A 19,258-nucleotide genomic window follows, 5' to 3' on the forward strand; every position below is an offset into this window, starting at 1 on the left:
TCCGGTACCGGGAACCGAACTCACGACCTTGCGCTTGCCAGGCAGGCGCTTTTGCCGCTGAGCTAAATCCCCAGCCCCTGGCATTGTCTTTTAGCTCAGTTTTTCAGAGTTGCCTTTCTGCTTAGGCAGGTTTTCCTTCTGAGGTGACAGTATAACTGATGTGAATCCTAGAATCACATATTCATAACGTAGCAACCCCAGTGAAAAGAAGAAAACATTCTTTTTATAATAACTCTAGCGGGGCTGGGGATTTAGCTCAGCGGCAAAAGCGCCTGCCTGGCAAGCGCAAGGTCGTGAGTTCGGTTCCTGGTACTGGAGAAAAACAAAACAAAACAAAACAAACAAACAAACAAACAAAATAACTCTAGCAAGGTCTTTGAATTACCTGGGCTTCATGGCATACATCTGTAGTCCCTGCTACTCAGAAGGCTGAGTCAGGAGGCTCACTTGGGCCCAAGAGTGCAAAACCAGCCTATGCCACATAGCAGGGCCCATCTCAAAACAAAAACAGAACAAAAAACAAGGCTGGAGGTGGTGGCACATGCCAGTAACCTCAGTATTTAGGAGGCTGAGGCAGGAGACTAGCTATGAGTTTGAGGCCAGCCTAGGCTATGTGTAACTTGAGGGCTAGCCTGGACTACATAGTGAGATGCTCACTATGTCTCAAACAAATAAACATTCTCCCCTGCAAAATGCTCACACGTGCACGCAAGCACACACACACACACACACACACCCCCAAAACACCCAACCAATCAAAGCAAACCAACAAAAGAAACTCAAGTCCTAGAATAGAATCTCCTTGGATCCATTGGAGTCGTATTCTCATTACTGAACCAGTCTTCGTGCCTGAGGGTGGGATGGGGTGAAATAGAATACTCTTACTGCCCAGCTTGGAGTGTGTGTGTGTGTGTGTGTGTGTGTGTGTGTGTGTGTGTGTGTGTGTGTGTGTGTGTACCCCTGGATCTGAGAGAGGGCAGAGAACCCTCACCAATGGCAGGGACCTCAGGATGCTATTACTAGAAGAACAGGAACAGACCAGGCAAAATCAACTATATCTTCCACACTCAGGACAATAGCTGTGCACTGTGGCATGTACTGATAGTTCAGCTACTTGGGAAGCTGAGGCAGGAGGATCACCTGTGCAACACTGCAAAACTTCGGACCATGTTTATGCTATAGGGTCTTTCTGCTTAGTTGTTATTTTAATCTTAATATGTCACATATTTTCACAGAATTATGATGAATTATGATAAATTGAAATCACGTCTTGGTGAGATTCATGATAGCAAAATGCGTCTAGAGCAGGATTTGAAGAAACAAGCTTTGGACAACCGAGAAATAGATAAAAAAATGAATAGTATCAAACCCGACCTGATCCAACTGCGCAAGATCCGAGATCAGCATCTCGTGTAAGTAACATGGGGCTTCATGGGAGGGAGACACCAGCATTCAAGTACTGCTGGAAGTAGAGATGGAAGAAGAGATTTCTAATTGAGAACTGGACAGTGAGGCTATAAGAATTTAGAAGCATAGCCCTGTGTGGTGGGACAGACCAGAATGTGACATGACTCTACTTCATACACTTGGGGACCTTAGGTAGTGGTTGTGCCGTGGTGATTAAGAAGCACAGATTAGCCAGGCGTGGTGCAGCCTGAAAAGGCCAGTGCTGAGGAAGCTGAAGTAGGAGGATCACTGCCAGTTTAAGGCCAGCCTGGGCTACATAGTGAGATCAAAGCCAGCCTGGACTACAAAGTGAGACCCTACCTCACAAAAAGAAAATAAATACATAAAAAGTTAAAGAAAAGGCAGGGAGCTCACAGCCAGATGTGGTGGCACATGCCTGTAATCCAAGCACTTGGGAGGCCGAGACAGGAGGATCACTGTGAGTTCAAGACCGGACTGGGCTACAAAGTGAGTTCAAGGCTGGCCTGAGCTGCATAGTGAGACCCTGTCTCAAAAAAAAAAAGGAGGGGGTGGGGCCGGGGATATAGCTCAGTGGCATAAGTGCCTGCCTGGTAAGCGTAAGGTCCTGAGTTCGATTCCCGGTACCAGAAAAAAAAGGGGGGTGCTGGGGATGTAGCTCAATGTGAAGACTGTAGGTTCAACCCCTAGAACTGAATAACAACAATGACAAAAATACCGTGGGTATAGCATGTAATGGAGTGCTTGTTCAGTATGTGCTAGGCCCTGGGTTCAATCCCCAATACAACATCAGCAACAAAGTTAAGCAAGTATACATAGCATACTGAAGAGCTTTAAGAATAAGGGAAGGAGATGGAAAAAGCAGGGATTCTTACGTAGTTGTGGTCACATCATGAAGCTGAAGAAAGGCCTAAGAAGACTGTGCTGTGAGGTAGTGGGATGAAGGGAAGCAAGTCTTGTCCTAAAAAGCAGTAAAGATATTAGGCGCTATGCCATCCCAGGGCCATAATTAAGTGTGGTATCAGTCCATTCAGGCTACTATAACAAAAATACTGGAAACTGGTATCATATAAAAAAACTGCTCACAGTTTTGGAGCTTGGGAAGACTTAGATCAAGGCATCAGCAGATTCAGTGTCTGGTGAGAGCTACATACTGTAATAGTTTTTGGGATAAATTATTACAACTACACTGTGCTGAATAATTTTTAATAGCATCCTTCTCAAGGGATTATTTCTATTTGCTGTTGTGGCCAAGAAAAGCCCTAGAGGTACTCTGAATGTTGATCTGAGTGTGCTCACATTGGTTTGTATGTATATAAAAGTTCAACAGTCTGCACACATACAGTTAACACATTTGATATGTGTTATAACTCAGAAAGGACATTTAACATTTTTCTTAGGTATAAAAATTGTTTATATTTCTTTAAAAAAGAAATTTCGTTGTTTATATGCAGTTTGTTTTCATCATGAGCTAAGGTTAATTTTCAGGAGTACCATTTACTTTTCTTGGTACTTATAAACTTAACAAAAAGAATGACTCGCCATCACACTGTTGTGCAATAATGAGAAATATGTACTAGGGGAGTTTGCCGATCAAGGAGTCCTGTGGAGGGTGTGTGTTTCTAGCAACTTTACTGATACATAATTGACATCCATGCAGCTCACTCATTTCAAGGGTATAATTCAAAGCTAGGTGTGATGGCACATGCCTGCAGTATCAGCTGTTCAGGTGGCTGAGATGGAAGGATCACTTGTGTCCACAAGTTTGAGACCAGGCTGGGCAACATAGTTAGATACCTCAAATTTTAAAATGTGTATAATTCCATATTTTTTAGTATATTTACAGGTATTTACAATCATCGCATATTTTAGAACATTTTCATCATCTTAAAAAAGAAACCCTGGAAGCTGGGTGTGGGGGCACGTGCCTATAACCTCAGCACTCTGAAGGCTAAAGCAGAAGAATCACACTTGCAGTCCAACCTGGGTACCTTGGTGACTCCTTAGTGACTTAGCAAGATCCTATCTCAAAATAAAACATTATAAAAAGAATGCCCAGCAACACACACACACACACACACACACACACACCAATCCTATACCTTTTACCTATTATCCCTATCCCCTATATCATCTTATCTCCCCACTCCTAAACAGCTACTATTCTTTGCATCTTAATGGATTTAACTGTTCATGACATTTCCTGTAAGGGGAAACATACCATGTAATCTTTTATGACTGGCTTCTTTCACTTAGCATGTTTCCAAGTTCATCCGTGTTGAGGCACATACCAGTACTTCATTTTTATGGCCAAATAGTTTTCCATTAAATGTATGTGCCCCATTTTATGTAACTGGCATCAACTGATACACATTCAGATTGTTCTTACCTTTTGACTGTTACTGTTGATGCTGCTCTAGACATTCATGTACATGTTTTGTGAACAGATGTTCTCCGTCCTATTGAGTATACACAAGGAATGGAATTCCTAAATTATACTGTAATTCTGTGCTTAACTGTTACGAAAACTGACTGAACTGTTTTATATTCACAGCTGTGACAGTGTAGTTTTCTTAAAGTGAATCACTTCTTATTTTGGTTGTTGTTGTTGTTGTTTTGGTACCGGAACTCTAATTCAGGACCTTGTGTTTGCCAGACAGGTGCTTGGACTGCTGAGCTGTATCCCTGGCCCTTGAATCACATCTTAATATATTTCTGATAACTCTTGACTTTTTTCCTGGTGCTGGGGCTTAAACCCAGGTCCTTACTCATGTTAGGCAGGTGTGTTTTAACACTGAGCTATGCCAGGCGTGGTGGCACACGCCTGTAATCCCAGCACTCGGGAGGCTGAGGCAGGAGGATCGTTGTGAGTTCGAGACTAGCCTGGGCTACAAAGTGAGCTCAAGGCCAGCCTGAACTGCAGAGCGAGACCCTGTCTCAAAAAAAGACCAAAAAAAACCCCAAAAAACAAAAAAAAAAAACACTGAGCTGTACAGCAGCACTAATTACTCTAAATAGTTAAAAGTGGTTTTTCTCTTCAAAGTAATATATAGAGTATCTTGCTTGACTCTTATTTAGGGAATATGAAATTTGGTCTACAAAACTTGATGTAAGACAAGTTTGTATTCTTTATAAGTTGAAATTAATTCATTCCAAGCAGCCATCTGCTTGGTTCACTTTTTTGTTGTTATTGTTTCTGATTTTTTTTTCTGGTACGGGAAATAAACTCACGACGTTGCGCTTGCCAGGCAGGCGTTGTGCTGCTGAGCTAAATCCCCAGCCCCTCGCCTGCCTAGTTATATGGAAAATTTTTTATGCATTTTTCGTTTGAGACAGAGTCTCACTCTGTATTTTAGTTTGTTTGTTTTTTTTGGTCTTTTTTTTTTGGTTTTTCTCTGGTACCGGGAACCGAACTCACGACCTTGCGCTTGCCAGGCAGGCGCTTTGCCGCTGAGCTAAATCCCCAGCCCCCTCACTCTGTATTTTAGGCTGGCCTTGAATTCACTTTGTAGGCCAGGGTGACCTTGAACTTGCAGAGATCCTCCTGCCTCTGCCTCTTGAGTGCTGGGATTATAGGTGACTGGTTTTATATGGAAAATATTTAACCTCATTTATTACTGGGGCTCTTCCTAGTTCCTATACACACACACAGTCACAGTTGGGTCCAGTAACAACTGCTTCCCTGAAGTAGTACCAGGAAACTAGGAGAAGACAAAGCCCTTTGTCTCTCTCTCCTCACCGCAGTTATTATTAGACCCTGCCTCTGCCCTTAGTCCTCAGGCCCTGCCGTATGGTTAGTGCTCTTCCTAGAAAATTCGGGGGTACCCATTACAGTAACCTCCTAATTGACGGCTGAGAGGCTGCTTTTCTTTTGTACTGGGATTGAGCCCAGCGCCTGTGCACTGAGGTACTAAAGTATATCCCCAGCCTTTTTTATTTTCAGACAGACAGGGTGTCACTAAGTTTCCCAGGCTGGGCTTGAACTGGGAGTCCTCCTGTCTCAGCCTTCTAGAATGCTGGGATTACAGGTGTGTGCACCACACCTGGCCAGATTCTGCATCTTAAAACTCTCTTCTTGTATTCTATTGAAGGTGGCCTGTACTTAAGCCACTCCATTTCATAGCTTAGCTGTGCTCTAGCTGGCATAAGGAATATGATGAAATGCTCCTCCAGGACTACTGCTTTAGCTTTGAACAATTTTTCCATCCTTTGCCTCAGAGACTTCCTGTCTTAATCTTCTAGTTTAGAGTGAAACAGAAACCCTTTTCCTCTTAAAGTGTGACAGTTGGGTTATAAGGCCGATTAGGTCTTTAGAAATGATAGTATATACACGTTTTCCCCCCAGTTGCTGGGGCAGGGGCAAAGAAAGGATGATAATTAACTATTCTCTCTCTCTGTCTCTCTCTGTCTCTCTCTCTGTCTTTTTGAGACAGGGTCTCACTATGCAGTTCAGGCTGGCCTTGAGCTCACTTTGTAGCCCTGGCTAGTCTGGAACTCGCAACGATCCTCCTGCCTCAGCCTCCCAAGTGCTGGGATTACAGGCATGCGCTGCCATGCCCGGCTTTTTCTCTCTTTTTAAAGATAATGTTAATATTAAATATAGCCTGCCAGTAAATATTTACTTTATATTAATTGAATGTCCTGTGCTTGCACTATTTTAAACATTGGGAATATAGCCATGAACAGGACAGGACCCCCACCCCACCCCTTTTTTAAAAAAGCAACTTCATTATATGTAGTGGAAATACAGAATTGTGAGTTTCAGCCAAGTGCTGTGAACACGATGAAGTGAGGTCCATTGTAGGGCCGGAGGGGACTGGCTTAGTTAGAACAGTTAGGGGAGACACCCCGAGGAGGTGCTCGTGATGCGACCTGACTGCTAAGGAGCCTTTGCTTGGGTTGGGAAGTGAAACTTTTTACATTGCCCTTCACTTTTAGACCATCGGCCATCAGAAAGGAACTAAATGTGCTGGTTTACAACCTTTGATAGCTAAATGTTAATATTTTAAGATACTATGATTTGCTTGATGAGGAAGTAAACTCATATCAGTTACTCAGATTGCTAGCCTGAATTTCTTATGGTTTATTTAGGTGCAGAAATAGACTTTGAATTTCTGGTTAGAATTTGAAACTTAATTCAGTGGGCCACACAGGGAGTGGATCTTGTCATGTAGTGGAAATTGGGATGTGCACCAAACTGACGATTTCAGAAACAAATGTCCTCCTGCATTTGAGTGCAAGTGTGTGTATATTTGGTGGCATAAGCTTTTAGAAAATGAAAATGAAAAGTGAAAGATATGCCTAATTTCAAGTAGCTTTCTGTATTTATGGCTTTTGCAAAAAAGATTAATTCATTATGGTAATAGGCTTGTTTTTCCTTTTTAAAAATTAGTACTTATCTGTAGTACATAATCAACATGCTATTAGTCAAAAGAAAAGTAATAGAGATACCTGGGTGTGGTGGCACATGCCTGTAATCCCAGTACTTGGGAGGCTGAGGCAGGAAAATCACCATGAGTTTGAGGCCAGCCTGGACTACATAGTGAGTGAGGTCAAAGCCAGCCTGAAGTACATAGCAATACACTGTCTCAAAAAACCAAAACAGTCGGGCATGGTGGTACATGGCTATAATCCCAGCACTTGGGGAGGCTGAGGCAGGAAGATTGCTGTGAGGTTGAGGCCAGCCTGGGTCACATAAGTGAGTTCAAGGCCAGCCTGCACTACCTACTGAGACCCTGTCTCAAAAAACAAAATAAAACAAAACTAAAACAAATGAGAGAAACAGAGAGAGGTAGGTATAGGGAAATTGAAGGAAGGCTCTGGCTACTCCTGGTGATATTAGAGGTATAAGTTGTTCCTGGACTGTCGAAGTTTGGTTGGCTTGGACATAGGTACTTTGTCTGGGCAGTTTACATAAGACTGACACTGGCGTCTTCCCTCTGGCAGGTGGCTCAATCACAAAGGAGTGAGACAGAAGCGGCTGAATGCATGGCTTGGAATCAAGAATGAGGATGCTGATGAGTAAGTTCTCTGTGAGCCTTTGTGTCAGGGCACTGTGTTACCAGTGTGGGATGCGGACTGTCCTTACACACGCTGAGAGTAGGTTCTCACTGTCATTTGATGATACTGAATCAGGAACTTTGCAACCCTTTTGAACTGCAGAGGGTTTACAGGCATTTGAATCAAGGAGCCTGCTGGCCACTGGACACATGCATGCTGCTATACAGACATTCGTGTTTCAGCTTCCTGGTTGGAAGATGTGAGTTCTGTGCTTTGTGTACCCCTGCGGGTAATGCAGTTGTTACAAAAAAACACTGACTGACCACAAGTTTGCCTGTTATTTTATGGCTAAAGATTTAGAAGATCATTTTATTCATGAATTTGCTTTTAGGTATAAAAGTGTTTTATTCATGAATTTGCTTTTAGATAGAAATTGTCATTAAAAACATTATTTTTAATATTTAACTTTTAGGGCCTATTTTATCAGTGAAGAAGATGAAAACCTGCCGCATTATGATGAGAAAACCTGGTTTGTTGAGGATATCAATCGAGTGCAAGCAGAGGACTTGCTCTTCGGGAAACCTGATGGTGCTTTCTTAATCCGGGAGAGCAGCAAGAAAGGCTGCTATGCCTGCTCTGTGGTGTAAGTCTTCTGTGCGAAAAATGAATTAGGAAAAGTGACATCTAAAATTATCTTAGGGATTTAAATATACATGATAAACAAATCACTTAATTCTTTAGTAGTGTCCTGTATGCCTAACTTGGTTTCCATTATCAGATTAGGGAAGGCTTGATTAGATAGAACTGTTTTTCCTTCAGAAGAGAAACTGTATCTAAATTTTAAAATGGAATACTAATCTGTTGAGGTAGTGATAGAACATAAGGGTATATTTTCCTTAAGATAATTTTATGAGTTTTTGTTTTTTTAAAGCTTGTTTCCTTTTACTAGAATTAGCTGATTGTAGTAGCACATGTGGGTGATCCCAGCACTTAGAAGGCTGGAGCAGGAGGATCTTGAGTTTGGACCAGTCTGGATAACATAGTGAGACCCTGTCTTAAAAAAAAAAAAAAAAAGTGAGTGAGAGTGAAATCATGTGATAAGCATTAACCATGTCTTGGTCAGATTTTGCTTGAGTGCGGTGTATATTCCTTGAGAAGGCAGAGATACCATTGACAGAGTCCATCCTTGGAAAGGAAATATCATGATCACGAGGGCAGGCTTTGGTGCCAGATACATTGCACTCAATCTTGGCTCTACTGCTTCTTTGCCTAGTTTCTTAATCAGTAAAAGAAGAATGCTAATACAAATACCTACTTTGGGGGTTTTGTGAGGATTAAATAACTTAGTATGTGCAATGTAATATGCTTTGAACATTGCTGATACATAATAAGTAAGTACTACCTACTAATACTGTTAGAGAGGGGCTGGGGATTTAGCTCAGCGGCACAATGCCTGCCTGGGAAGCACAAGGTTGTGAGTTTGATTCCCGGTATTGGAAGAAAAACAAAAAAAAACCATTTAGAACCTACTATTAGGATAATGATACTAATAACAGACATGGCAGAAGGCAAGCAAAGATGACAAAGCAGCTGTGCCTTCAGAGAGGGTGGGTGGAGAGGACAGAAGAAAGACCGCCATAGTAACGGTGCTCAATGCTTACGTCTTGCCTTCAGTTTTCTATTTATGTCATTCAAAATTTGAATCCAAATTTATCAGCTTTCAAAACCCACATATTTTAGCTGCACCAGTTAAAAATTTTATTAGCATCCTTCTTTTACTGATTAAGAAACTAGACAAAGAAGCAGTAGAGCCAACATTTGAATGCAATATGTCTGGCACCAAAATTTATAAAAACTTATAAAAATTTCATAAAATATCCAAGATAAATAGAATCACTATGAAATAGGTATCATTAATAGACTGTGCACATGCAGAACCATTAATTCTCATGGGAGAAAAGCAGGTTGAGATGTTTTAGAGAAGAGGCCTTAGAGCCAGACTCTGAAAGGATAAATGGTTATCTGTGAGCAAAAAGTAGAAGTGGAAAAATGAATTGGGTTACTGTCATTTCAAGATGGAACTACTTGTACCATCTCCTTTCTCTTTGACCTGGGCTGCTTAGGTTATCTGAGTTGAAATGACAGGAGAGGGTGATTTTATAAAATTTGGGCTCTTTTAGAAATAATAAGAAAAGGAAGGCAGTAAGCTCAATTCTTTATTCTCACCCAGGTCATTGGTTGGCAGCCTGTAGGTTAAGGACGAGGCTGTGGAAGGTGCTGTCCAGCAGCTTGGCTAACCTTGGGAAACAAAGGAACAGCCGGAAACTCGAAGAACTGTCTTCATGTTCCCCTCCCCTTAGCAACAGTCTTGTCCACAGCGGTGTAGATTTTCCTTGCCTACGAACACTGTCCCCACTTCATATTAGAGCTCATATTGAGGATGGTCAGAGACAGAGAGAGGCTGGCATCGTGAAGATTTCCAACTGTTTGCCACCTTGCAGTGATCCCCAGTATACTTTGGACATTTGCTGAAGTAGGGACCTGAGTAAGTTCAGTTTTCAGGAGAATCTCATAGCAAATTTAAAATAATCATATTGTCTGATTAAAGATACAGTGAATGTTTAAAATGTTAAAAATTACTACAGTAAAAGACATTGCCACTAACCCTCCTTAAATTACTCCTCCTATTTTGCACACATCCCATCATTCTTGCCTCTTTCTAAAGCAGTTTTGGAAGTCCTTTTTTTTATTATTATTATTTTAAAGAGTAAAAGAAGGGTAACATAGTAATGGGGGGCTTGCCAAATTACAGACAAAGTGGTAGGAAATTATCAATGGTTGCTGTTTTACATATTGTTATCTATAAGATAATTTCTCAGGAAAACAAATAGACAAATAATAGTGAGTTACAGACAGAAGTGGTAGGTTATTATCAATGGTTGTTGTACTATACTTTGGTATCTTCAAAGTGGTTTCTAAAGAAAATAAATAGAGCTATACATGAGTGACCTATTGAATAATCATTAACTATTCTCAATGGTTGTTGTAGGAAACACATAATAATAAACATGCCTCCATTTACAAAACAGGATAGGAACAATATAAACATTACAGAGTTATGGACAGATTAGTAGGAAAATATCAATGGCTGCTGTAATACATGGTGGTATCTTCAAAGTAGTTTCTCAGGAAGACAGAGACGTGCAAGAAAGATCTAACAAGTAGTTACAGCCTAAGGGTTGTGAAAAATAGTGTATGACCTCCTCACCAGTGACTCCTTTCACTGAGATGTGACAGCAGGAAGGAAGGCCAGGACTGAAAAGAAGGACCGAGAGATTGCACCTGTTTCTAGCAACAGGCTGTTTTCTTTTTCCTCTATAGTCATGATTACCCAGGGCTCCTCCATGGAGATGACAGTCTGGCCAGAGGGAGAAGGCAGAGTATGCCCTGGGCCCCCTCATTCCTGTTGGACTAACTGGTAGGATGGGTCTGAGCTCTGGGACCTCCACTTCAGAGGGCAGACCAATTGCCAGTGGTTACCTTTTCATTCAGGGCATGGCCCAGGGGGCTTCTTAGGGCAGTCCCTCTTGAGATGGCCTGGCTTTTAACAGTGGTAGCAGGTGAATGCGGTTGTCGAGTTCTTCTTGGGGCCCCGAGAATCACTTAGGGTCTGTTTCTCTTGGTGCTGCAGCAAAAGCAGCTGCTTTTTCTCAGTCTCTTTGTTTTCTCTCCTTGGCCTCCCCCTTGTCATGGCTATAGAACACTGAGAGGGCAGTTCTTACTAACATGTCAAGTGAACCATCTGGGGCAAAAGCCATTTTTTGTAGCTTTTTCTGTCCAGCCTCCTAGCACATTGGGACCCCATAACCACTTAGTGTCCTCTCCCCAACTGTCAGCACAGGCAGCAGGAATCTCAGTGCAGACCTCTCTGGAGCTCCACACGCTCCTGCACCACAGCCTGTACTGTCAGGGGAAGAATGGCTCCCAGGGGCTCTCCCCAGGTAATGCACAAGGTTCTCCTGGTTTCCAGATTCTGAACGGCTCTCGTGACCCCAGTCAACTAGACCTCTGAGTCTTCGGGCATAGCCTGTATTCTTGTGTTCTTTGAGTCCTTGTTCAGCAGCTGCTATTCCACTGACTCTGGACCTTTCTGGTTCTCAACGGCAGGGGCAAGAGTGACCCATTGTGTGGCATGTTTTCCCAGGGGTTTCTCCATGTCAGGATAATTCATGCACGTCCCTGGGTGGGCCTGCTCAGACAGTGCGTCGCGGGCCAGTTGTGTCATTGCTTCTCTGTGCTGTGATAGTCCTCGATTGTGTGGTGGTGGCTGGCTTGAGGGCCACTGCGCAGCAGTGCATGCTGGTGCACGGCTTCCCAGGCACCAACTGCCCACCTCCTGGGCACTTACGCAGTTAGGATCCAGCCCAAAGGCCAGCGCTCCCCGCCATGTGGCTTCCCAGGCACAGGCAGCCCGCCTCCTGGGCACCTGCACAGCTAGGGTCTGCCCAAAGGCTGGCGCTCCCTGCCGCATAGCTTCCTGGCACTGACTGCCTGCCTGCCAGGTGGTTGCATGGCTCGGGTTTGGACCAAAGGCCAGCACTCCCCACCGCGTGGCTTCCCAGGTGCTGACTGCCCGCCTCGCAGGTGCCTATGCAGCTCGGGTCTGGCCCAAAGGCCGATGCTTCCTGCTGCGTGGCTTCCTGATTTTAAAGTAAAAGCTTTCAATTTTTGTGCTAGGATTACAGGTGGGTGCCAAAGAAAGGAACATTTTTATAGAAATTTTTAAAAGATAATTAAGGAATACTATAAACACTTCGTATGTCAAGAATTTTAAAAAACCTATATTTATTGTTGGGCAAATTTCTGGAAACTCATGAACTCCCAACACTGATTCCAGAAAATTAGAAAATCTAAATAGAACTGTAAGAAGAAATTGAATTATTAATTAAAAAAAAAAAACCTACTTAGAAAGCAAACCCCAGGTCCTGGTGGCTTTACTGGTAAATTTTTAACACATATGTAAAAGAAAAATGCTTAAAAAAAAAAAAAAAAGCTACAAAGTGAGTTCAAGGCCAGTCTGAACCACATAGTGAAACCCAACTCAAAAAGACCAAAAACAACATCAAAACACCCTAATCTTTCACAAACACTTTTAAAAATATAGAAGAGGAAAGAATACTTTCTAAAGCTATTCCTTATGTAATGAATGACCTACCTATGTAACAACTCTTTGGATTTAGGACCATGGTGTTATGTTCAGATTTAAATTTACAACCTGCTGCTTGGATTATGAATAGTCTTTTTTTTTTTTTTGTACAGTTCTATACATCTTATTTAAAGAGCCTCAGTGTATTTTTTTGTACAGTATACCTTGTTTATAGAGTGCTGTAATCCTTGCTGATCATACTGTACAACACTGTAGTTTCATGTTGTTATACATTACAGTACTGCATGTAAGAATTATACAAATGAAAAGCAGTCATCAAGTTGGAATTTCCTTTGACGATTTCTTTGTTTTGAGTATTGTAATGTAACATTATAGACAGTTTCTCATTTAGCAACCTAGTTGCAGGAATGGAATTCAATCATTAAATGATGAGTGTCTGTAATTCATTGTATGAGAGCAGTATTACCTTGACACCAAAAAACAGACACAGGTATCAGAAGAAAAGTAAGTTATAGAGTTTATCTGCAACACTCATCAAGGATACGGCTTTCCAGAATGTTAAAAAAAATCATTTTCAAAATACTAGCAAGGGAGCTCTAGAAGGATATAGAAAGGATTAGATTCCATGACTAAATAGGATTCATCCTGAGGATGCAAGGGTGGTTCAACATGAGAAAAGCAATTAATGTGATAAACCATGTTAATAAAGAAAAAAAAAATACATGATAATTTCAATAGATTTGGAAAAAGTTTTTGCAAAATCCCACACTCTTTTATGTTAAAAAAAATAAAACAAAACACTGCAGAAGCCGGGAGTAGGAGGGATTCTCACTCCCGGATGAAGTGTACCAGTGAGAATCCCACAGCTAAGGTCATACTTGGGGATGCATAACTGCTTGTCTTCCCCTAAGATGAGGACGCCCAGAGGCCCGCGCTTAGCACGGCGCTGCTCTTCATCGTTGTACAGGAGGCTTTAGCCAGGGCAGTTAGGCAGGAAAAAGAAAAGACATCCAGATTGAAAAGGAAGAAATAAACTGTTAGAAGTGAGTTCATAAAAGTTTCAGGTTATACAATATGAAAGTATATTTCCACATATTAGCATGAACAATCCAAAAATGAAATGATACTGGGTGTGGTGGCACATGCTTTTATAGTCCCAGCATTTGGGAAGCTGAGGCAGGAAGATCACAGCAAGTTTGAGGCCAGCCTGGGCTACATAGTGAGTTCATGCCCAGCCTGAATTACATAGCAAGACCCTGTCTCAAAAAGCAAAACAAAACAAAAAACAAAAAAAAAGACTTGCCATTTATAATAGCATTAAAATGATGAGATAACTAGGAATAAAACTAAAGAATTGTATGTGAAAATTAGAAAACGTCATTGAAAGAAGGTAAAGAAGACTTTACCTTAGTCAGTGAAAAGACATCCTGAGTATTAAGAATACTTAAGATAGCAATACTTCCCAAGTTGGTTGTACACATTCGGGACAATCCTGTCAAAATCCCAGCTGGCTATTTGCAGATGATAAGATGTTCCTGAAATTCATATCAAAAGGCAGGGGACCCAGGATAGTCAAAACAATCTTGAAAATGTAGAAACAAGTTGTAGTACTCACACCTCTTGATTTTAATACTTAGTACAGAGATACAGTAAGACCGTGAGGTCCTAACATAATAGAGGTCCTAACAAAATATAGGTCAGTGAATAAAATTGAGAGTTGAGAAATAAACTCCTTAGCTTTATGGTTGTTTTAATGTATTTGTGGGCAGGTCTGTGAGAGGGTGAGGGGAACACAATTTTCTAAGTTTTGATTGAGAAAACACTTCTGAGTCTCCTTGGTGTAACTACTGTTGTCAGATCTCTGGCCATTTATTGACCCTTTTATCTGTTGTTATCTGCCTTAACATGCTTCCTATGGTTTATCATTGCAGTGCTGACGGGGAAGTGAAGCACTGTGTGATCTACAGCACTGCTCGGGGATATGGCTTCGCAGAGCCCTACAACCTGTACAGCTCTCTGAAGGAGCTGGTGCTCCACTACCAGCAGACATCCCTGGTTCAGCACAACGACTCCCTCAACGTCAGGCTTGCCTACCCTGTCCACGCACAGATGCCCTCGCTGTGCAGATAAAGAGGGAGAACACGCTAGCATTTTTCTAGTTTTTATTAGACTATGAGGGCATTCTTTCTACGTGGACTGCTTGTTTTGCACAAGAAGTGATTTTGTGAATGTGAAGTGGAGAGGCCAAGCAGTAGCCGGCCAGGATGGGAAAATAAGGGGCCTGGGGTCTCTGGGACTCAGCGGTGCCGCTGCACTGAAATATGAAGATGAAAGCAGATGCTGTTTTTTGGAAAGTCTTTTCCATTGGGGGGTTTGTTTCTGTTTAGCCAGGTACCCTCACCAGAACGTGTACTGGGTTTGGGGATAGAGGGTGGGATTTGAAAGCCTCTGAAGAGACACCTTCTCTTCTGATCCACTCTGTTGGGAGTTCTGTTTTACTCTGGTAGTCACTCTTTCTCCCAAAACAAGGTTGTCTGTGATACAGTTCAAGTTGGTTTTTTAAAAAAGCAACCAAAGGAGAATAGGGAGACTTGGGATTTCATTCAAAAAAAAATCTAAGCCAACAGGGTTAAAAAAAAAAACAAAAAAACCCCAAACCCTTCAATTGAAGGTACTTTATTTCTTACAATCATAATTAACAATTTAGGCTTTACCATCGCACTGTCTTCCCCCCTCTAAAGAAACATATTATTCAGAAACGAACAGAGCAATGTTTGTTGCCAGGCCAAGGTCTAAACAGAAAAGGTGGCACTGGTAGCTGAATGCAGGCTTCTGTAACCAAAACTTGAAAATAAGAGAACTAGAAATGTGAGTTGTAGCAAACACTAAAATCTGTCAGTGCATTTTCTTCTGTCCCGCCTTGTGTCTCTGAGATGAGGAATAGCATTCTTTTCGTGCGGATAGTGAACTTTGAATCATATAATGAAGTTGGTGCTTGTGTGGTGTACCTTTAGCCTAAAGAATGATCTGTTGTTTGAAAACTTTGTAACTTGTTTGTATGAGTAAAGAAAAAGTGCAATCCAGTGCTTTTAGATGGCTTGATATACCAAATATAGAACAACATTCTTATATGTGCTTCCCCATATTTAAAGGCCCTGCAAGAGGCCAGGTGTGGTGGTGCATGCCTGTAATCCCAGCACTCGGGAGGTTGAGGCAGGAGAATTGCTGCAAGTTTAAGGCCAGCCTCGGCTGCATAGTAAATTTAAGGTCTGCCTGAACTGCAAATAGCGAGACCCTGTCTCCAAAATAAGAAAGGCCTTGCAAGAACAATATGGCTTAAGTTACATGGTTTAATTTCATCTCCTGTCCTTTGCTGGTAGGGTTTGGGAGCCATAGGTGACTAAGGAAAGGGAATCAGATTGTGTGAGAGACCTCAGTAAATCACAGACCCATGGTCCTGTTGTCCAGGGTGAAGGTTCATACCACGTTACACATACCGTGGTTTCTGAAGTTTTTTCAGGGAGAAGAGAAGGTGGCTTTGAGTTTAAATTGTTAGTAGAAGCCATCTGGAGGCTTTCGTCTTTGCCTTTTTGTTATCTTGCCATTAAGGCAATGTGCAGAGTCTGCTCTCATGCTTCAGTGGTTGTGATTTTAGGCCAGGAATCTTCTGCTTCATGTGGCTTCAACCTTTCAGCTGAGTGAAACTAGCTGAAGAGTGGAGGGCAGGCATCAACTGCTGACTCCTCTATGCCCCACACTCATTTGCCAGAGACCAGCTGCCCCGAGCCAATCCAGGAACCATAATGGACTTGGTGTGAGTCAACTGTTTGAGCCAGGGCTGTGCAGTCAGCCCTCTGGGCTGAGCTACAGGAGTAGCCAGTACCCAGGTCTGTACCCAGGTCTGTAACGCTGATAGCTAAGAAAGCTCTTGTTTCGGGGCTGAAAGAAAAATACTACTTTACCTGAGCACTTATCTGGGTGACAGTGTCTAGAATGAACCAAGACGGATTAAAGTTTTTGGAAAAACTTCCAGTTTCTAGCACTGAAGATAGGAAAGAAAGGGTGTATCTTTGGCTTTCCTTGTTCACGTTGGAGTTTCAGGACTGGATAAGATCAAGACAAATGAACCCCTCCAGTATTATTGTTTCGACTTAAAAGCCCTTAACTGACAGCCAGCACATCGTTTCCCCAAACTGCCAGATTGAAATCTTGCTGCAAGTTTTACTGAGGAATGCCAGGCTAATGGCTGCTGGCCCTACCCAAGTGGTTTGCACCTGATGTTGAACCTGCTTAATAACCAGTTGATGGTCAAGATTGGGTGCAAGGAATCCCTCCTATACGGTTCTAGTGTGTCCTGAATGTCTTCAATCAATATAGAACAGGATACATCCTTGTAGTGTTGATGAGTATGTGTGTCTGTACCTTGTTGGACAGACATGGAGGTGTGCAGGGAGAGCAGGCACCGACTGAGTATCTACACTTGGGCTGAGTTGTGGAGAAAGGGTGCTGTTTGTCCATTGTTCATTCTTTTTTACCCCTTTTTCATTCTTGAATTTATTGCCTTGTAGGATCTAAGACCCAAGATGAGTTGAGAAAGCGGAGTGTATCCTTTGTAACCAGTTGTCACATGATTCGCTCTATCCTGAGCCAGTGGGAATGGCACAGGGGCCAGTATACCAACCACAGGGCTCCAAGTGTGTTGGGAGGCAAGATGCTGCTCCTTTATCCTACGGCTTGGGAGCAAATCTTGGCTTCTTATGAATCTAATTCTACATCCTACCCCTTGATCTGGGCCCTGGGAATCTCTCTCTTGGTATCTTAACTGCATCTCACTGTGACAGAGGTAGAGACAGATCGAGACCAGAAGGGCTCATCTTTCTTCTGGCTACGTAAGCCAGCCATCAACCTGAAAGCGGAATAGGGATGGCTGGACACAGGTCCTAGGCCCTTCTTTTCGAGGAGGAGCTTTCATCACAGAACAACACCGTCTCTTCTTGGCTATAGGTACCAGAAACGTGCCATGGCTTGGTAGGGTGCCTGTGTCCTTCTCACTGACCAGCCCAAGGATGAAGACTTCCAAACAGTTCCACTCCCTCTCCAAGACCTTGTGGGATTTCCCATTTACTTTAGACCTCAGACGCTCTGAAGAAGCTTTAAGAGCCAGTTTGGTGTCTTCCATGAGTTTTCTCTTCTTGCTGCAAGGAACCAACCCCGTGTATTCTGTTGAGCCAGGAATTGCTTCTGGGCAAGTCCTGGTTTCCAGATTGATCTGTTACCAGTTAAGACTCCAGAGCAGGCCTTAGAAACCAGAGGGTCCGAAGGGGACCTGCCTAGGCCCCTTGCTGCCAACTGCTCACCTTGCTTTATCTCCAGCCACTTGTGACAGACAACATTGTTTCCTTATAAATTCCAGCATGTGACTTTGGTGCCCTGTTGTTACTTGTGAAAAATCTGTTCTTCTGTTGTCTTTGATGTAGTCCAAAAAGATTCATGTAGTTTACATAAAAATATGATTCACAAGGAAGCCAACCGTGTGTCTTGTGTTGAGACAATTCATAATGTAGTTCCTAGACCACTTTTGCAAATTGTTTATGTCACCAGATGTGTTCAGACATTGCTGTGCAGTTGTGGGGAGGGTCGGGGAAGGTAAGTGGTGATACCGTACTGGTTGGGCATTTTGTTTTTTACCTTCCCCAAGAGGGGATCGTCTGGCCAACTTACTCCAGTAATGCAATAAAGACATTGTAATAAAAGCACTTTTTTGTCTTCATGTTATGGAGGGGTAGGCTGGGGGCAGGCTGGGGGAGGGGATAAGATAAGCGGTCTAGGGTACTGAAAATCATTAGAACTAACCTGTCCATAAGCACCGAAAAACGGGTCCTGGGGCTGAACTGGTCCTCCAGAGGTCATGGCATAATCTTCTTTCCACCCAAAACAGGACATAGACTCAGATACTGAGTGAGGAGATTAAAACTGAGGGCCACTCCCAGCCCTCTTCTCATTTCTTTACTGGGTCTCACCATGTAGTTTTGCTCAGAAATAGAAGTGTTTCTGCATTCTACCTGGAGGCTGGGGCTCCTGTTGCCTCAGGCCGTCTGCTCTCCAAGGCACTTTAGGGTTCCTATTTGTGGGGAACACAGTCGGCACACAGCCTCTTATGTGGGACAGTGCACTTCTCAGCCATGGGTTTCCGGCCTCACATGTGTACTCAATTACAAAATCAAATCAAGCACGGGAAGGGCCAGTGGTTCTAAATGACCTTACCTGTGTTCTTCTTCTCCACTATACTTTAGCTACGCAGCACTTTATAGACTACTGATGTGAAGCCGGGGATGGTGCACACCTGTAATACCAAGAGTGCAGAAGCTGAGGCAGGAGGACTGCTGCAAATTCAACGCCACCCCGGGCTATACAAGGCCAGACTGAACTACATAGTGAGACTGTCAGAAAGTATAAAAAAGAAAAAAAAATACTGCTGTGACCTGTGATGACGTCTCTCAATCCCGAGCTGTTCCCACTTATATGCTTGGGACACTCAGATTTTGAGCTGGAGATATAGCTCAATGGCACAGCGCCTGCCTCCCAAGCGCAACATCCTGAGTTTGATTCCCAGTAGAAAGAAAAAAAAAAAAAAAAAAAAGATTGCCAGAATATTTAAAGGGAACC

General features: G+C 42.7%; 1 protein-coding gene across 4 annotated transcripts in view; it reads left to right on the forward strand.

Annotated features, from left to right (window-relative positions):
- The window catches only part of LOC102023014 (phosphatidylinositol 3-kinase regulatory subunit gamma), a 160,153-nt gene extending 141,805 nt beyond the window's left edge, over positions 1 to 18,348 (forward strand). For all 4 annotated transcript variants that reach the window (XM_013521606.1, XM_005398686.2, XM_005398685.2 and 1 more), the window contains exons 7-10: positions 1,236 to 1,412; positions 7,372 to 7,446; positions 7,898 to 8,068; positions 14,524 to 18,348. In XM_013521606.1, coding sequence (XP_013377060.1) covers positions 1,236 to 1,412; positions 7,372 to 7,446; positions 7,898 to 8,068; positions 14,524 to 14,722 — 622 coding nt within the window. In that variant the 3' untranslated portion in view covers positions 14,723 to 18,348. The remainder of the gene's footprint in view (positions 1 to 1,235; positions 1,413 to 7,371; positions 7,447 to 7,897; positions 8,069 to 14,523) is intronic.
- The last annotated feature ends 910 nt before the right edge of the window (positions 18,349 to 19,258 follow it).

Source organism: Chinchilla lanigera, unplaced genomic scaffold (assembly GCF_000276665.1).
Source record: "Chinchilla lanigera isolate Chin_1 unplaced genomic scaffold, ChiLan1.0 scaffold00063, whole genome shotgun sequence".
Classification (NCBI taxonomy): Eukaryota; Metazoa; Chordata; class Mammalia; order Rodentia; family Chinchillidae; genus Chinchilla; species Chinchilla lanigera.